At 44.2% G+C, this 20,116-nt stretch overlaps 1 protein-coding gene across 19 annotated transcripts in view; it reads right to left on the minus strand.

Annotated features, from left to right (window-relative positions):
* Positions 1-936: 936 nt before the first annotated feature.
* PDE4DIP (phosphodiesterase 4D interacting protein) overlaps positions 937-20,116 on the minus strand; it is a 232,836-nt gene continuing 213,656 nt past the window's right edge. For 12 of the 19 annotated variants that reach the window (XM_028488945.2, XM_028488930.2, XM_028488937.2 and 9 more), the window contains 8 exons: positions 8,957-9,196; positions 7,304-7,420; positions 6,521-6,747; positions 5,215-5,358; positions 3,975-4,113; positions 3,637-3,683; positions 2,673-2,724; positions 937-1,996 (listed from right to left, as the gene is read on the minus strand). In XM_028488945.2, coding sequence (XP_028344746.1) covers positions 1,851-1,996; positions 2,673-2,724; positions 3,637-3,683; positions 3,975-4,113; positions 5,215-5,358; positions 6,521-6,747; positions 7,304-7,420; positions 8,957-9,196 — 1,112 coding nt within the window. In that variant the 3' untranslated portion in view covers positions 937-1,850. Of the gene's footprint in view, positions 1,997-2,672; positions 2,734-3,636; positions 3,684-3,974; positions 4,114-5,214; positions 5,359-6,520; positions 6,748-7,303; positions 7,421-8,956; positions 9,197-20,116 lie in introns of those variants that run through there. The other 7 variants (XM_028488936.2, XM_028488926.2, XM_055084368.1 and 4 more) reach the window with 4 other exon arrangements.

Here is a 20,116-nt window from a genome sequence, read left to right on the forward strand (position 1 = left end):
TGTGGCAGACCTCACCCAGGACCTGTCTGCCCCAGATCTAGTGCTGAGCTGGAAGACAAACCACTGCGTACTCCTAAGCATGCTCACAATGGCCGGTGCAGCCCCAGCTGGACCACACCCCAGGCCCTCTGGGCTGTTTCTGCCTAGCTAGATCATATCCTCTCCCAGGGCCTGTCTGCTCAAGATTCATTGCTTGGCCCTTGCACACTCTTGTTGTGCCACCATGGACACACACTAATGTTTGCTGCATTTACACCTGTTGCCCTGAGCCCTTGCTGACTATGGCATCTGAGGCTACTCCTAGATCACACCCCAGATGTCCTGGTCTGGCTCTGCATGACTAGATCTAGTCTCTGGCAGGATTTTGTGCCAGGTTGTGGTGTGGAGTGAGTGGGGCCAGGGCATTTGCCCCTTTGGACTGGGAAATACAGCAAGGGGGCTGCTCCCAGTGCAACACTCTCTGCCCTGATTGTCAGCAAGCCAGCATGCACTGCTGGTGAGTAGAGCCTAGTCTTCTCCAACCCTTCTGTCTCAGCAGATTTCCCAAGAGGCTAGGGGGCCTGGCAACTCCGTGCAGGACCCCAGGACTGGGATGCCCATATTGTGACTCAACCTGCTCACTCCCCAGGGCAAGGGTCTACACTTGTGGACCTTCTCCTTGCAGATCCCACCAAGGAGCCCAGGTGCTGACCCAAGTCTTCTTTTTTTTCCCCTTCCTACCCAATTAATTACATGTAGATCTTTCTTGCAGCTTTGGTTTACAGGAGTTCTTCCACTTTTCAAGGAGAAGTGCTCCACATGTAGATGTATTTTTGATATGTCTTTTGGGGAGAGGAGCTCCATATCCACCTACTCCACCATTTTGATTCTGCTTTGGACAGTTAGCTTTTTAATGAGTCTGTCTTTCCTGTTTTTACACACTCACCCTGAGGACTGGTATAGAAATTAGAAACTAAGCAGGTGAAGAAAACTTTATTTCTTTATACATATTTTGCTTTAATAGCCACCAAAAGACTGTTTCATTTCCTCCCACTGACCCTATCCACCAGTTATGTTAGCCTTCAACATATTGCTATAGCAACATATATAAATATATATCATACATTTATACACACATACACACATTCTAAAGCACTGTGAAGACACAGACTAGGCTTTAGCAACTGGCAGTAGCTCACATGTCACTTAAAAATGATCACTGATTTGCTTTACACAAGACTTTCAATGGGCTTGGTGTGGCCATTAGTCCCTAGTTCCCAGAGAGAAGTTGGGATGACAAAATGGGACAGCATATTTAGAGTAAGGGCAGTACACTTTTTGGAGATCATAATAGAATAGAAATAGGAGGTCTAGGCTAAGCATGATATGGCATCTTGGAATCACTGCTCTCACCACGTGGATTCAAATAACTCAGGTGCTGCAGTGTAGACCAATCCCCAGCCTGACTGACTGTGACCCAGCTCACTGGCCCAGGTTAGGTGTGCCAACACTGTCCTGCAGGATGCCACTTCTCACTCCTGTGCTTTTAGATCTGCCGTGGAGCTCCAGCGTGGGGACCATATGCTCCATGGCTAGGAAGCAGGTCCTATTTCCCCTGAGTTGACCCTCGGAGGATGAGGCGAGAAATGTGCTGTTGCTGGTTCCCAAGCCCCTGGGGCGTTCAGAAGCAGTGCCACAAGGTATTCTACAAACTATGCCTGTTTTGCTTAGTGCTGGGTCCAGTGGACCTTGGCTGGTTATTCCTCAACTGCAGGAGAGACCCTCTGCCTTTCGCCTTGCCCCACCAGGCCACATCTCTGACTCCTTCCAGACCCTCCAGCAGGTGTGGAGGAGTGAGACCCAGATCCTCCTCAGCAGACTGGGAGCTGCAAAGAAGGGGGGCAGGCCCACCCTTCCTGCTGTTTTAAGGACCTCTGGTGGCTTCGCTTCTTGCTTGGCTCCTGGAAGGCAAGGGTCACAGGACTGGAGTGCATGGCAGAGCCCTTAGGGATTTCACCTGCAGACGAAAATAACACAAAGTAAGAGTCCATTATCAGGCCCTGCTGGTGGCTAACTGAGGCTGGAGAGAGTGCTGAGTAGTGACAGAAGACAGGAGCACGCTGAGAGCCTGTCACGAGGATGAGCTGAGGGGATGCGCTGAGGTCTGGAGGAGCAACTGGGGCCACCAGGTTCGAGGAAAAGCTTCCCACCACCTCCCGTGGTCATATTTCCGCTCAAAGCCACTGCACACCAGGTGGCTGGATCCTACCATTCCCTCTTCAGGGGTCAGTTCACTCTCCAATTCACTTTGGAGCAAAAGGATGGCTTTTGTGATTTCCCAGGAAAAGAAGTGCTTAGTATGAAACAGGCACATATAGAAACACCCTGTTGTAAGAAGGAGAGGCTATTTTGCAGGGAGGTCCCCCTGTTAAATTTATGTTCTGTTTACTTGATGAGGAGAGGGAGGGGCCAGGTCAGCAGGGACCTCAGAGATCATCTAACTCTAGTGCCCCCTCTTACAGATGAGGGTCAGCAGGCTCACAGAGACTGGGGCCAGCCAAAGCCACTCAGCCACTTAGTGACAAGGCTGGGATTAGATCCCAGGCCTTGGGCCCTTTCCAGTGGCCTAGGGGAAGTGGGAAGGATACTTCCAATCTGGGGAAGCCAGCAGGTATGAGAGGCTGTTGGGTTACCTTTGCTGAGGCAGGAATAAGGTTTTACAGAGGCAATCTTGTAAGTGTTCTTCTAAAAAGGCTCAGGAAAGAGAGGAATCATCAGAGAAAAACAGAAGAAATTAGCAAAACAAACAAACAAACAAAACAGAGTTAAATTATGGCCCAACCCATATTCATACTGTGGGGGTCAACATTCTCTTAGGTTACAATTTAGGAACATTCCTAGGAATGTGCTTAATTGCTTATGGCAAAGCTTTGAAGTCCAAGGTAAAAGGTTTAGTTTTTGATTTTTAGGCCATTTCTAAGACCTCAAGTTTTTCATCAAAGCGGTTGCTAGAGAATGTGTTAGTGTTTTAAATAAAAGTAGAGAAGGTCTGCCATAGAGATAATATCTTTCCCTTTAAGTTTCAGTTTTTACTTATTACCAAATTCTCTTTCAGATCAATAAGACCTAAGGATTTTCTTTTGTGTTGTTGCTTAAAGAAAAAGAGATATCAAAATCAAATTGCTGTTTTCAGCCCAATAGTGTGCAGTGAAATCAACTTATTAGGTTGCATCTTTCCATTATTTTTTCATATAATGTTATAGGAAACCCCAGAACACCTGACTGGCCTCAGTATCCCTTTACTGAAAGCTCCTTCAGAGGCAGACCCCATATGTCCTCTGACCTCGAGAATCAACTGAACTGCATTTCTCCCCACTCCCGACCTGGCATAAAGGAGACAGAATTGGAGTAAGGAGAGAAGATGATGACAAAGTAAGGGTCAACCGAGAGGTCAGGGGAGGTTGCTGATTGGGGTGGAGGGCTGATGAGGATGGAATCTAGAGGGATGCTCATGAGGACCTGAGCTCCCACAGATGGACCAGACATCTCCTCCTGGAAGGTCAGAGCAGGTCAAGGATCACCTGCACACTCTGACGACAGACGGTGATAAGTTTGGGGCGGGCTCTATGGCTCCGACTGGTGCAGTAGTTTCCTTACCTCCAAATTCGTCCTTGCCTTCTTCAAAACATCGTGTGTCCTGCTCACTGAAACAAGAAAGCAGCCCCCAAGGCAGAAATTACCAGTGGGCCCACGCTTGTGTTGGGTTTGTGTTCTAAAGCTTGTCTTTCTGGACACTCAGCTCGGGGTCTCCTGCTGCCCCCCGACCCCGTGTCCCCTCCTCTGCCTCCATGATTACTGATGGCACAGGAGGTTTAGAGACGTCACATCAGTCTCCCCCGTCCCCTAACCTCTCTGGTGTCTGTGCACTCACAGCACAGGTGGCGACCCAGAAGGACCCCCATTTCCTGTCCCATTCCCGGGCTGGGGGCACCCACACTGGCTGAAGATAAACTGTTCCATGCTCTCCTTCTGTTGGTTGGCGGCCTTCAGATGCTCAGCTGTGCTCCGAAGGAGACTCTCCTGTTTGGACAGTTTGGTTCTCAGTTCCAGAAGCTCCCTTTTCATGCACTCTCCCTGGGAAGAAAAACAGGCTCTCTGTCAATGGTCAGAAGGCCTAAAGCACCCTGTGTTTTGTGGCTCTTTCCAACTCCAAAGAGGATTCTACAATCTTCGCAAGTATTTTTGGAGCAGATTTCCCTCATTAAAGCCTCTCAATCCCTCCAGCAGGTGATGGCTCAGGATGGGCCATGAGGTGGCAACACTGAGGACCTGGAAGCCCCCGTGCAGATTAGCACAGGCTACACTCCCGTTGCTGCAGAGAACCTGACTCCAGGCCACACTGAAACTCCCAGCTGTGAACAAGAGCTCAGATTTCATGCTGACATAGTTATACCACTTGGGCATCACAAGTAAGACTTGGTCGTTAGGCATTTTATGCCTGGATATCACGCCTGGGGAGACGGGGCTGGCCTGAGACAGTAAGTTTGTAAATATATCTGCCAACCACAAGACAGCAAAATGTTCCCTCCTTGGAATTAACATAATTGGGGCCCCTAAAGTGTCAGTGATCTTAGTCTGGAGTTGGAACCCCTGGGAGGGATCCTGAAACCTGCCTATCCAAGGTCACCAACCAGAAAGCAGTCTGAGATCTGAGAGCACCTGGGGGAGGCTGACTCTCCCCAGGCCTGACCCTGAGACGCAGATGTAAGTGATTTTCTGGGATTCCAGGGGGTGGCTACAAGAGGCTGGGTGACTCCTGGTGACATTCTGTGATCCTGCCTGCCTATGTGGACCTGGAGGTGGGGGTGGGCTAAGAAGGGAAAGGAGATGTTGATGTTTTAACATGGCCCTGAACTTCAGCGCAGCCAGACTTCAGAAAGTTAAAGAAACGGCACATTTAGGGGTTACCAGGGCTCTCGTGTCTCTGCCTCCTCCATGTCCTTTCCTTCTGCTCTTTGAGTACTTATCCTGGGGGTCAGGGCTGGCGGGAGAGGGGATGGAGTCAGACCTGCACTGAAAGCAGCCACCGCGGAGGAGAGGTCTCCTTCCACGGACGCCCCCCTCAGGTCCCCTTTGTCCCAGCTGCCCATTCGGCTCCTGATCTTCAGGATCTGCTGGCCAAGGAAGCAGAAGTTTATTTGGGGGCAGAACCAGTAGGGGATGCTGTCTTCTTACCGCTTTGCTGTCCAGCGCAGGGCCGTGGGAGCTTGGCAAGGCTGCTCGCCAGAACATGGTGAGGAGGGAGGCTGACTCCTCCAGTCGGTGGTGAAGGGCGTTGGCGCTGTTCCTGAGCTCGTGGATGCCTTCACTGCCCATCACCTGCGAAAAGGGGGAGGTAGCCATGGGCATCCCCGGGGCTGAGAGATCACTTTTTTTTTTCCTGAGCGTAGGCCTCAGCTTCCTTTGTGCGTGAGGCATAGACACAGGCCTGCTTAAACCTGTAAAATCCTTTTCTAACCTGGAAGCCAAGGTTCTCTGACCTCAGCAGGTACCTCTCGATTTGCAAGAATTCATTTGATTCCAGCTTTCCCCACACTCTTTAGCTTCTAGTCCTGCTTCATGCTCCAAAGTCTAAGGTCCCTATTTTTGCACTGGCTCCCCTTGTCCTTCCGTAAATCACACCTTATGCTTCAAATGGGCTGCACCACTTGTAGCTCGAAGGACTGAGGTACCGCTCCCTTTACCTGTCATGTTCTCCCCCGAGAACTTACATATCCCCTGTTGGCACCCCCCCACCATGAACCTGTTACTTTCCTTGCCTGGGATAACAGCCGATTCTGGGTTCATGCCCTCACACCCAGAGCACTTGTAACCTTGTGCCTGGAGCCCCTGGTTATATTTATTTATTCAGGTGTCGGCATCCCTCTCTATTGTGGGGGGCCCCTGGGGGCAGGGCTGTCCCTGCATGCCTGTGCATCTCCAGTAGCTCAGACAGCATAGCAGCTAGTACCTGGATGTCTCCCTGGGGAAGGGCTGTGTGAAGCCTTGCTGCTTGCTCTCCCCCCTTGCTCAGTGTGAGCAGAGAAATTCCATGGCTGCCACCCTCCTCACCCCTTCCACATATTTGGCCCATATGGACGCAGATTCTCATTTTCCAGCCAACTGGTTAAGTGATTTTATTCTGCCCACAGATGGTCATATGCCAGCATGACTTTAGCAGATAATAAGCTGCCAAAGGGTACTCAGTACAGCATTGTGTGTATGTTGACGCTTAATGTGCTCTACTGATGAGGACAGCAATGCTGCACATGTTTTTCTGTGGTTCTGAGGGGAAATAGCAAGTCAGCTACATCTGGAACAGAGCAGAGCTTGTAGTGAAATTAGCAGATGAAGATAAAAGGCCTAGCTGGATATAAATGGAAGATGTGTCCTCAGCTGATGGGAGATGTGGAGCAGGAAAAAAAAAAATGGAGAAGAAGCTAAAATCAGAAGAAGAAAGGGCCTAAGGAAAAGGTGTACCTAAGAGCTAGAACGTGATTACCTCTGTGCCTGGAGCTTCAAGGCCAGGGAAGTTGCAGGTTGATCTCATGAGCGATGCTATCTTCTTGACCAGCAGTCTGCCCTCCCCAATCTGCTGTCTTAGGGCACTGTAGTCATCAATGTGGCCAATGACATGGCGGCCATGCTTATTGGCAAAGGAGCCATCAGTAGCATCACCCTCCAGCTTGGGAGGGTTCTTCATTACTGGAGAAGCATCCAAACCCAGCTCTGAAGAATAAAACCACAATAACACAGAATCTACTGTTATTCATAATCATCCTCAGTTCAATCCAAAATGGACATCAAATAGTGAAAGAGGCCAGAAACAAGAATGGCAATCTTGGAAAGTACAAGTGTGAAGTCCATAGGTATTCTGGGTTCTATATTTTTATAATCTTTCTTACATCATCTCATAATGATAAAATTGCCAGGAGGCAAATTTTATCCTTATTGACAAATGAAATATTCAAGACAAATTTTAAAAATTTTCAATTTGGGGGTTGAGAAGACACAGACAAGGAAATTAAGCTGGATACAGAGAGCACTTTCAAGAAGGAAGAGATTATAGTGCAATGAAGAAATACCAGAGCAATAGGAAAACCACAGGAGGATGAATAATGACAAAAAAGGCAGCCACAGGAGGTGGAATGAGTAGGGCTAAAGGCCATGGGACATGCAGAGAAAAATCTCTAAATTCAGATAATGTGCATATAGAGAACCAAAGGTTACTTGCTTCAGTCATTTTCCATCATTAGACCCTGAGTCCTGTAGTTGCCCTATTTACCATTTGTCCTATTGAAGGTTGTGGTCTCTGAGCCATGAGCAGTGGAAGAAGAGCTGGGGAAGACCAGAATTGGAGAATTCATGCCCACATCCCGAACTGGAGGGGAGGCAACTGAATCTAGGGAGTAAAGATAACCACAACTTTAGGAACCCTGGAATATACTGCTCCCGAAACACATGCACAGCCTATCTTCACTACTGGAGATCTAAGGCAACATGACTCTCCTCTTACATAATCATTGCCCATGTACCACAGTCAAAACCAGTGGCAAACACACCACTTAATTTGGAGCAAGATATTCCTGTAATTGAATGCTATTCCATGAGAAAGCAACTTCTAGTTTGAAAAATTATTAGATATATTTTCCTAACCCCTGATTTGAATATAATATTGTATGCAGTGTGTCTAATACAATGATTTTTTTTTTTTGTGGTACGTGGGCGTCTCACTGTTGTGGTCTCTCCTGTTGCGGAGCACAGGCTCCGGACACACAGGCTCAGTGGCCATGGCTCACGGGCCCAGCCGCTCCGCGGCATGTGGGATCTTCCCGGACCGGGGCACAAACCCATGTCCCCTGCATCGGCAGGCGGATAATACAATGCTTTTTAACTAAATATAAATATGCATAAATATATGTAGTATATATGTTAAAAATATTTGATCAAAGAATGAATGGATTTATGGGCGATTAAACTCAGCACTCTAATCACCATTCTGATGAGTCAGTGCTGGAAAATATGTAGTAGTATAAGAAAGAGACATACTAGAAAGCATGTAGTATTATAAGAAGAATAGGAGCCATAAGACTTTGAGATGCCCTACTGGAGACCAGGCAGCAATCCTCCAGGGGAGGAATTGGAAAATATCACGAAGATACAGAAATGACCCTGCTCAGGCAAATGTGGCTTAGAACCTGCTTTCCACCTCAGGCCTCTGTGCTGTATGATGAGAAGGAGGAGTGACTGAGCCAGTTCAGATGAGTCCTGGCTGGTGCTGTGGGGAGGCTCTGAGAGGGGAAAGCATGAGAGGAAAGAGAAGCAACACTGAGACAGAGCATAGTGAGGTGGGAGGAACACAGAGAGCAGATCAAAACTTCTGCTTCGAATCTTGGGTTGGCCTCTTAACGCCTATAAACCTTAGCATGTCAGTTAATTGTCTCAGTGCCTACGTTTTCTCATGTAAAATACAGAGATAGTAAAATCTACCCTAGCTCTGATGAAATTATTTGAAAATTTATTTGAAAACGTAGTAAATTTTAAAGCACTCTGCAAATATAAAGAATAGGCATTAATACATACAGCTGTTAACTGGTGAGCACTTATTGCATCAGGCACTTGTAAATTATTTCACTTAATGCTCCATATAACTATGCACAGTGTATATTATTATTATCCTCATGTTAAAGATGAGGAAACTAAGGCTTAAATACCTGAGGAGTTTAAACACAAGGCAAACAACATATAAGTGTCAAACTCAGAATCTGGAGCCAGATCTGACCCTAAATCCCATGCTCTCAAGGTACTGTATTGAAGCATCTTCGATTTTACCCTGACCTTAAGGAGCGTGGAAGACGCGAGATTGTCCCTTCCACCGTAGACATCCTGGGGACCTCCCCATTGGCTGAGGGCTTCCTGATTCCCTTTTCCTTCCTACCTTGGAAGAGCAGCTGCTTGTTTCCAGGGTCAGTGTTGGTGGGGAATTTCTGGTTAACAGAGGAGGGGCTGAGGCTGGTTTTGCTGGCACCACCATCCAACTGCTGCTCGAGCTGGAGTTGCAGACAGTTGTTCACCTGAATGCTCTGCTCCAGCTGCCCTCTCAAAGCTCGGATCTCTGCCACCAGGTGGCTCAAGTCACTGCTCAAAGGGACTTGGTGACAGGCATCCCAGGTGTAAGCTGAAAGCAGAGAGAGGATGGAGGGTCTGGTGGCACTGAACCAAGTATTTCCAAGCATTTGTCAGAACACTCCTCTGACATTCCTTTCTGCCAATGACCCCACTGTAATTTCAGTGTCCCAGGAACACACCTGTGATGGATATGTCACTTTTCCTATGCAGGGCCTGGTGCACACTGAGATGGCATACACTCCAGCATGGAGTTCACCTGGATGCTCAAATGACCCTCGTCCATCTAGAGGGCATTTGATTGGCAGATAAGTCAAGCCTATTATTTCACCTTATTAACATCAGTCCTGCAGGCTAGACAGCGGGGTCTTCCAGGGCAGGAGATCAATACTGAACTAGAGAAGGGGAGGGGCTGAGGGAGAAGGAGATGTGATGACCTCCACATTCAGGAATCAAAGGGAGAGGAGGAGGAAGGCATCAGGGCTTTGGGCAGCATGTAAGAATGGGAGAGGGGTACCACAGACCAGGGATCATAACTAACTGGACTTCTCAATTTCTTCTAGTTTTTTTTTACCTCCACTCACCATTCATAGCCTGTTTCTATGTACTGGGGGATGAAGAGATCTAAGAAATATTCTACAAGACCACAATTGCTCATCTAAAAACATTGAAGCCAAATGTAGTTAAAAAGATAGAATTCGTTTTGGTTTTTAGCAAGGCTATATGATGCATATACCATATAATACATGCACCCAGTTGCATCAGGGTCATAGGCCTTAACCAAACACATTAATATTTCTGCAATGAGCTATATGAATATTCTCACTAAATGGGATAAATGAAGAGGAGTGCAGGACAAGATGGCAGAGTAGAAGGACTTGAGCTCACCTCCTCTCATGAAAACACCAAAATCACAACTAATTGCTGAACAACCATCAACAAAAAACACTGGAACCTACAAAAAGGATATTCTGCATCCAAAGACAAAGAAGAAGCCACAACGAGATGGTAGGACGGGTGCTTTCATGATATAATCAAATCCCATACCCACTTCCACAAACTGGAAAATAATTATATTGCAGAGGTCCTCCCACAGGAGTGAGAGTTCTGAGCCCCATGTCAGGCTCCCCAGCCTGGGGTACTGTAATAGGGAGGAGGAGCTACCAGAGCATTTGGTTTTGAAGGCCAGTGGGGCTTGAGTGTAGGATCTCCACAGGACTGTGAAAAACAGAGACTCCAGTCTTAGAGACTGCAAAATGGTTTCATGAGCACTGGGACCCAGGGCAAAGCAATGACTCCATAGGAGCCTGGGCCAGACCTACCTGCAGGTCTTGGAGGGTCTCCTTAGGAGGCAGGAGTCAGCTGTGGCTCACTGTGGGGACAAGAACACTGGTGGTGGAGGCCCCAGGGAATATTCAACAGCATGAGCTCTCCTAGAGGTTGCCATTTTGGCACTGAGACCTGGCCCCAACCAACAGCCTGCAGGCTCCAATGCTGGGATGCCTCAGGCCAAACAACCAACAGGGTGGGAACACAGCACCACCCATCAGCAGACAGGCTGCATAAAGTCGTCCAAAGTCCACTGCTGCCTCTAAACATACCCCATGACTTGGCCCTGCCCACCAGAAGGACAAGACCCAACTCCACCCACAAGTGGGCAGGCACCAGTCACTCCCACCAGGAAGCCTGCACAAGCCCCTGGACCAACCTCACCCACCAGGGGGCAGACATCAGAAGCAAGAAGAACTACAATCCTGCAGCCTGTGGAAAGGAGATGACAAACACAGAAAGTGAGACAAAATGAGAAAGCAGAGAAATATGTTCTACACGAAGGAACAAGATAAAACCCCAGAAGAACAACTAAGTGAAATGGAGACAGGCAATCTACCTGAAAAAGAATTCAGAGTAATGATAGTAAAGATGATTCAAAATCACAGAAAAAGAATGCAGGCACAGATTGAGAAGATAGAAATGTTTAACAGAGACCTAGAAGAACTAAAGAACAAACAAACAGAGTTGAACAATACAATAACTGAAATGAAAAATACACTAGAAGGAATCAATAGCAGAATAAATGAGGCAGAAGAAGAGATAAGTGATCTGGAAGACAGAATGGTGGAAATCACTGCTGTGGAACAGGATAAAGAAAAATGAATGAAAAGAAATGAGGACACTTTAAGAGACCTCTGGGACAACATTAAATGCACCAACATTCACATTATAGGGGTCCCAGAAGGAAAAGAGAGAGAGAGAGAAAGGGCCTGAGAAAATACTTGAAGAGATAATAGCTGAAAATTCCCTAACATAGGAAAGAAAACAGTCAGCCAAGTCCAGGAAGAGCAGAGAGTCCCACAGAGGATAAACCAAAGGAGGAACATGCCGAGACACATTAATCAAACTGAGAAAAATTAAAGACAAAGAAAAAATATTAAAAGCAACAAGGGAAGAGCAACAAATAACATACAAGAGAATCACCATAAGGTTATCAGCTGATTTTTGAGCAGAAACTCTGCAGGCCAGAATGGAGTGGTAGAATATATTTAAAATGATGAAAGGGGAAAACGTACAACCAAGAATACTCTACCCAGCAAGGTTCTCATTCAGATTTGATGAAGAAATTAAAAGCTTTACAGACAAACAAAAGCTAAGAGAATTTAGCACTGCCAAACCAGCTTTACAACAAATGCTAAAGGAATTTCTCTAGGCCAAAAAGAAAAGGCCACAATGAGAAACAAGAAAATTATGAACAGGAAAGCTCACCGGTAAGGCAAACATACTGTAAAGGTAGGAAATCATCCACACTCTAATGTGATATCAAAACCAGCAATTGTGAGAAGAGGAGGGTACAGATGTAGGATATTGGAAATGCATTTGAAAGTAAGAGACTAGCAACTTAAAAAAATCTTGTGTGTGTGTATATATATATATATATATATATATATATATATATATATATATATATATATGGACTGCTATCTCAAAATCTCATGGTAACTGCAAACCAAAAATCTACAATTGATACATGCACACACACAAAAAATCAATCCAAACACAACACTAAAGATAATCATCAAATCACAAGAGATGAGAACAAAAGAGGAAGGGAAGAAAAAAGACCTGCAAAAACAAATCCAAAACAATTAACAAAACTGCAACAAGAACATACATATCAGTAATTACCTTAAATGTAAATGGATTAAATACTCCAACCAAAAGACATAGACTGGCTGAATTGATACAAAAACAAGACCCATATATATGCTGTCTACAAGAGGCCCACTTCAGATCTAGGGACATATACTGACTAAAAGTGAGGGGATGGAAAAAGATATTCCATGCAAATGGAATGAAAAGAAAGCTGGAGTAGCAATACTCATATCAGACAAAATAGACTTTAAAACAAAGACTAAAAGAAGGACACTGCATAATGACCAAAAGATCAATCCAAGAAGATATAACAATTGTACATATATATGCACTCTACATAGGAGTACCTCGATATTTAAGGCAAATGCTAACAGCCATAAAAGGAAAAATCAACAGTAACACAATAATATTGGGGGACTTTAACAACCCACTTACATCAATGGACAGATCATCCAGACAGAAAATCAATAAGGAAACATAGGCCTTCAATGACACATTAGACCAAATGGAATTGATATTTATAGAGCATTCCATCTAAAAGCAGCAGAATACACATTCTTCTCAATTGCACATGCAACATTCTCCAGAATTGACCATACGCTGAGCCAGAAAGCATACCTTGATAAATTTAAGAAAATTGAAATCATATCAAGCATCTTTTCCAATCACAACACTATGATATTAGAAATCAACTACAAGAAAAAAATAAACTAAAAAAACACAAACATGTGGAGGCAAAACAATATGCTTCTAAACAACCAATGGATCATTGAAGAAATCAAAGAGGAAGGTAAAAAAAAAATACCTAGAAACAAATGAAAACGAAAACGTGATGATCGAAAACCTATGGGATGCAGCAAAAGCAGTTCTAAGAGGGAAGTTTACAGCAGTACAATCTTACCTCAGGAAACAAGAAAAATATCAAATAAACAACCTAACCTTACACCTAAAGCAACCAGAGAAAGAAGATCAAACAAAACCCAAAGATAGCAGAAGGAAAAAAAAATCATAAAGATCAGAGCAGAAATAAATGAAATAGAGACAAAGAAATCAATAGAAAAGATCAATTAAACCCAAAGCTGGTTATTTGCAAAGATAAACAATATTGATAACCTTTAGCCAGACTCACCAAGCAGAAAAAGGAGAAGGCTCAAATCAATAAAATTAGAAATGAAAAAGAAGTTACAATGGACACCACAGAAATATAAAGGATCATAAGAGACTACTACAAGCAACTATATGCCAATAAAATGGACAACCTAGAAGAAATGGACAAATTCTTAGAAAGGTACAATCTCCCAAAACTGAACCAGAAAGAAATAGAAAATATGGATAGACCAATCACAGTTACTGAAATTGAAACTGATTAAAACACTTCCAACAAATAAAAGTCCAGGACCAGATGGCTTCAGAGGCAAATTCTATCAAACCTTTAGAGAAGAGTTAACACCTATCCTTCTGAAACTATTGCAAAATATTGCAGAGGAAGGAACACTCCCAAACTCATTCTATGAGGCCACCACCACCCTGATACCAAAAGCAGACAAAGATACCACACACACAAAAATTATAGGCCAATATCACTGATGAACATAGACACAAAAATCCTCACACAAAAAAATTCTAGAAAACCGAATCCAACAAAATACTAAAAGGATCATACACCACAATCAAGTGGGATTTAACCCAGGGCTGCAAGGATTTTTCAATATCTGTGAATCAATTGGTGTGATAAACCCCATTAACAAATTGAAGAATAAAAACCATATGATCGGGCTTCCCTGGTGGTGCAGTGGTTGAGAGTCTGCCTGCCGCTGCAGGGGACACGGTTTTGTGCCCGGGTCCGGGAAGATCCCACATGCCGTGGAGTGGCTAGACCCGTGAGCCATGGCGACTGAGCCTGTGCATCCGGAGCCTGTGCTCCGCAACGGGAGAGGCCACAACAGTGAGAGGCCCGCTTACTGCAAAAAAACCCAAAACAACAACAACAAAACCCATACGATCATCTCAATAGAGGCAGAAAAGGCTTTTGACAAAATCCAACACCCATTTATGATAAAAACTCTCCAGAAAGTGGGCACAGAGGGAACTTACCTCAACATAACAAAAGGCCATATTTGACAAACCCACAGCTAACATTATACTCAATGGTGTGAAGCTGACACCATTTCCTCTAAAATCAGGAGCAAGACAAGGATGTCCACTCTTGCCACTTTTAGTCAACATAGTTTAGGAAGTCCTAGCCATGAGAATCAGAGAGAAAAAAGAAATAAAAGGAAGCCAACTTGGAAAAGAAAAAGTAAAACTGTCACTTTTTGTAGATGACATGATTCTACACATAGAAAATCCTAAAGATGCTACCAGAATATTCCTAGAGCTCATCAATGTATTTGGTAGAGTTGCAGGATACAAAATTAATACACAGAAATCTCTTGCGTTTCTATACACTAACAACAAAAGATCAGAAAGAGAAATTAAGGAAACAATCCCATGTACCATCACATCAAAAAGAATAAAATACCTAGGTATAAACCTACCTAAGGAGGCAAAAGACCTGTACTCTGAAATCTATGATGCTGATGAAAGAAATCAAAGATGACACAGACAGATCAAAAGATATTCCATGTTCTTGGATTGGAAGAATCAATATTGTCAAAATGCTACACTACCCAAGGCAATCTACAGATTCGGTGCAATCCCTATCAAATTACCAATGGAATTTTTTGCAGATCTAGAACAAAAAGTCTTAAAATTTGTATGGAAACACAAAAGACTCCAAATAGCCAAAGCAATCTTGAGAAAGAAAAACAAAGCTGGAGGAATCAGACTCCCTAACTTGAGACTATAATACAAAGCTACAGTAATCAAAACAGTATGGTACTGGCACAAAAACAGACTTATAGATCAATGGAACAGGATAGAAAGCCCAGATATAAACCTATGCACATATTGTCAATCAACAACAAAGGAGGCAAGCCTACACAATGGATAAAAGGTAGTTTCTTCAATAAGTGGTGCTAGGAAAACTGGACAGCTACATGTAAATGAATGAAATTAGAACAACCCCTAATGCCATACACAAAAATAAACTCAAAATGGATTGAAGATCTAAATGTAAGACCAGATACTATAAAACTCTTAGAGAAAAACACAGGCAGAACACTCTTTGACATAAATTGCAGCAATATCATTTTGGATCCACCTCCTAGACTAATGAAATAAAACCCCAAATAAAGATATGGGACCTAATTAAACTTAAAAGCTTTTGCACAGCAAAGGAGACCATAAACAAAATGAAAAGACACTCCACAGAATGGGAAAAAGTATTTGCAATCACTGTGACTGACAAGGGATTAATCTTCAAAATATATGAATAGCTGATACAATTCAATATCAAAAAACAAAACCACCCAAGCAAAAAATGGGCAAAAGATCTAAATAGACATTTCTCCAAAGAAGACATACAGATGGCCAAAAAGCACACGAAAAGATGCTCAACACTGCTAATTATTAGAGAAATACAAGTCGAAACTACAATGAGGTATCCCCTTACACTGGTCAGAATGTCCATCATCAAAAAATCTACAAACAATAAATGCTGGAGATGGTGTGGAGAAAAGGGAACCCTCCTACACTGTCGGTGGGAATGTAAATTGGTACAGCCACTATGGAGAACAGTATGGAGGTTCCTTAAAAAACTAAAAACAGAGCTATCATGTGATCCACCAATCCCACTCCTGAGCATATACCCTGAGAAAACCATAATTCAAAAAGAGTTATGGGGCTTTCCTGGTGGCGCAGTGGTTGGGAGTCCGCCTGCTGATGCAGGGGACGTGGGTTCAATCCCTGATCTGGGAGGATCCCACATGCCATGGAGCAACTAAGCCCGTGTGCCACAACTGCTGAGCCTGCACTCTGGAGCCTGCGAGCCACAGCTACTGAGCCTAAGTGCTGCAGCTGCTGAGGCCTGCATGCCTAGAGCCTGTGCTCCACAGCAGGAGAGGCCACCTCAATGAGAGGCCTGCACACCACAGGGAGGAGCGGCCCCAGCTCACCACAACTAGAGAGAGCCCACATGCAGCAGCGAAGACCCAGCACAGCCAAAAATAAATAAATAAATAATTTAAAAAGAAAAAAAAAAAGAGTTATGTACCACAGTGTTGATTGTAGCACTATTTGTGATAGCCAGGACATGGAAGCAACCTAATTGTCCACTGACAGATGAATGGATAAAGAAGATGTGGCACATACATATAATGGAATATTACTCAGCCATAAAAAGAAATGAAATTGAGTTATTTGTAGTGAGGTGGATGGTCCTAGTGTCTGTTATACAGAGTGAAGTAAGTCAGAAAGAGAAAAACAAATACCTTATGCTAACACATATATATGCAATCTAAAAAAAAAAAGGTTCTAACGAACCTAGGGGCAGGACAGGAATAAAGACGCAGACATAAAGAATGGACTTGAGGACACGGAGGGGGGAAGGGGAAGCTGGGACGAAGTGAAAGAGTGGCATGGACATATATACACTACCAAATGTAAAATAGATAGCTAGTGGGAAGCAGCCGCATAGCACAGGGAGATCAGCTCTGTGCTTTGTGACCACCTAGAGGGGTCGGATAGGGAGGGTGGGAGGGAGACGCAAAAGAGAGGGGATATGGGGATATATGTATACATATACCTGATTCACTTTGTTATACAGCAGAAACTAACAACATTGTAAAGTAACTATACCACAATAAAGATGGTAAAAAAAAAAAAGATATTGTAGGTGGGGGACCTTCAAGATAGTGGAGGAGTAAAACGTGGAGATCACCTTCCTCCCCACAAATACATCAAAAATACATCTACATGTGGCAGGATACAAAATTAATACACAGAAATCTCTTGCGTTTCTATACACTAACAACAAAAGATCAGAAAGAGAAATTAAGGAAACAATCCCATGTACCATCACATCAAAAAGAATAAAATACCTAGGTATAAACCTACCTAAGGAGGCAAAAGACCTGTACTCTGAAATCTATGATGCTGATGAAAGAAATCAAAGATGACACAGACAGATCAAAAGATATTCCATGTTCTTGGATTGGAAGAATCAATATTGTCAAAATGCTACACTACCCAAGGCAATCTACAGATTCGGTGCAATCCCTATCAAATTACCAATGGAATTTTTTGCAGATCTAGAACAAAAAGTCTTAAAATTTGTATGGAAACACAAAAGACTCCAAATAGCCAAAGCAATCTTGAGAAAGAAAAACAAAGCTGGAGGAATCAGACTCCCTAACTTGAGACTATAATACAAAGCTACAGTAATCAAAACAGTATGGTACTGGCACAAAAACAGACTTATAGATCAATGGAACAGGATAGAAAGCCCAGATATAAACCTATGCACATATTGTCAATCAACAACAAAGGAGGCAAGCCTACACAATGGATAAAAGGTAGTTTCTTCAATAAGTGGTGCTAGGAAAACTGGACAGCTACATGTAAATGAATGAAATTAGAACAACCCCTAATGCCATACACAAAAATAAACTCAAAATGGATTGAAGATCTAAATGTAAGACCAGATACTATAAAACTCTTAGAGAAAAACACAGGCAGAACACTCTTTGACATAAATTGCAGCAATATCATTTTGGATCCACCTCCTAGACTAATGAAATAAAACCCCAAATAAAGATATGGGACCTAATTAAACTTAAAAGCTTTTGCACAGCAAAGGAGACCATAAACAAAATGAAAAGACACTCCACAGAATGGGAAAAAGTATTTGCAATCACTGTGACTGACAAGGGATTAATCTTCAAAATATATGAATAGCTGATACAATTCAATATCAAAAAACAAAACCACCCAAGCAAAAAATGGGCAAAAGATCTAAATAGACATTTCTCCAAAGAAGACATACAGATGGCCAAAAAGCACACGAAAAGATGCTCAACACTGCTAATTATTAGAGAAATACAAGTCGAAACTACAATGAGGTATCCCCTTACACTGGTCAGAATGTCCATCATCAAAAAATCTACAAACAATAAATGCTGGAGATGGTGTGGAGAAAAGGGAACCCTCCTACACTGTCGGTGGGAATGTAAATTGGTACAGCCACTATGGAGAACAGTATGGAGGTTCCTTAAAAAACTAAAAACAGAGCTATCATGTGATCCACCAATCCCACTCCTGAGCATATACCCTGAGAAAACCATAATTCAAAAAGAGTTATGGGGCTTTCCTGGTGGCGCAGTGGTTGGGAGTCCGCCTGCTGATGCAGGGGACGTGGGTTCAATCCCTGATCTGGGAGGATCCCACATGCCATGGAGCAACTAAGCCCGTGTGCCACAACTGCTGAGCCTGCACTCTGGAGCCTGCGAGCCACAGCTACTGAGCCTAAGTGCTGCAGCTGCTGAGGCCTGCATGCCTAGAGCCTGTGCTCCACAGCAGGAGAGGCCACCTCAATGAGAGGCCTGCACACCACAGGGAGGAGCGGCCCCAGCTCACCACAACTAGAGAGAGCCCACATGCAGCAGCGAAGACCCAGCACAGCCAAAAATAAATAAATAAATAATTTAAAAAGAAAAAAAAAAAAGAGTTATGTACCACAGTGTTGATTGCAGCACTATTTGTGATAGCCAGGACATGGAAGCAACCTAATTGTCCACTGACAGATGAATGGATAAAGAAGATGTGGCACATACATATAATGGAATATTACTCAGCCATAAAAAGAAATGAAATTGAGTTATTTGTAGTGAGGTGGATGGTCCTAGTGTCTGTTATACAGAGTGAAGTAAGTCAGAAAGAGAAAAACAAATACCTTATGCTAACACATATATATGCAATCTAAAAAAAAAAAGGTTCTAACGAACCTAGGGGCAGGACAGGAATAAAGACGCAGACATAAAGAATGGACTTGAGGACACGGAGGGGGGAAGGGGAAGCTGGGACGAAGTGAAAGAGTGGCATGGACATATATACACTACCAAATGTAAAATAGATAGCTAGTGGGAAGCAGCCGCATAGCACAGGGAGATCAGCTCTGTGCTTTGTGACCACCTAGAGGGGTCGGATAGGGAGGGTGGGAGGGAGACGCAAAAGAGAGGGGATATGGGGATATATGTATACATATACCTGATTCACTTTGTTATACAGCAGAAACTAACAACATTGTAAAGTAACTATACCACAATAAAGATGGTAAAAAAAAAAAAAGATATTGTAGGTGGGGGACCTTCAAGATAGTGGAGGAGTAAAACGTGGAGATCACCTTCCTCCCCACAAATACATCAAAAATACATCTACATGTGGAACAACTCCTACAGAACACCCACTGAATGCTGGCAGAAGACCTCAGACTTCCCAAAAGGCAAGGAAATCCCCACGTACCTGGGTAGGGCAAAAGAAAAAAGAATAAACAGACAAAAGAATAGGGACGGGACCTGCACCAGTGGGAGGGAGCTGTGAAGGAGGAAAGGTTTCCACACACTAGAAGCCCCTTCGCGGTGGAGACTGCAGGTGTCAGAGGGGGTAAGCTTTGGAGCCGCGGAGGAGAGTGCAGTAACAGGGTGCAGAGGGCAAAGCAGAGAGATTCCCGCACAGAGGATCGGTGCTGACCATCACTCACCAGCCCGACAGGCTTGTCTGCTCACCCGCCGGGAGGGGCGTGGGCTGGGAGCTGAGGCTCGGGCTTCGGTCGGATCGCAGGGAGAGGACTGGGGTTGGCGGCGTGAACACAGCCTGAAGGGGCTAGTGCGCCACGGCTAGCCGGGGGGAAGTCCGGGAGAAGTCTGGAGCTGCCGAAGAGGCAAGAGAC

Source organism: Physeter macrocephalus, chromosome 4 (genome assembly GCF_002837175.3).
Source record: "Physeter macrocephalus isolate SW-GA chromosome 4, ASM283717v5, whole genome shotgun sequence".
Lineage (NCBI taxonomy): Eukaryota > Metazoa > Chordata > Mammalia > Artiodactyla > Physeteridae > Physeter > Physeter macrocephalus.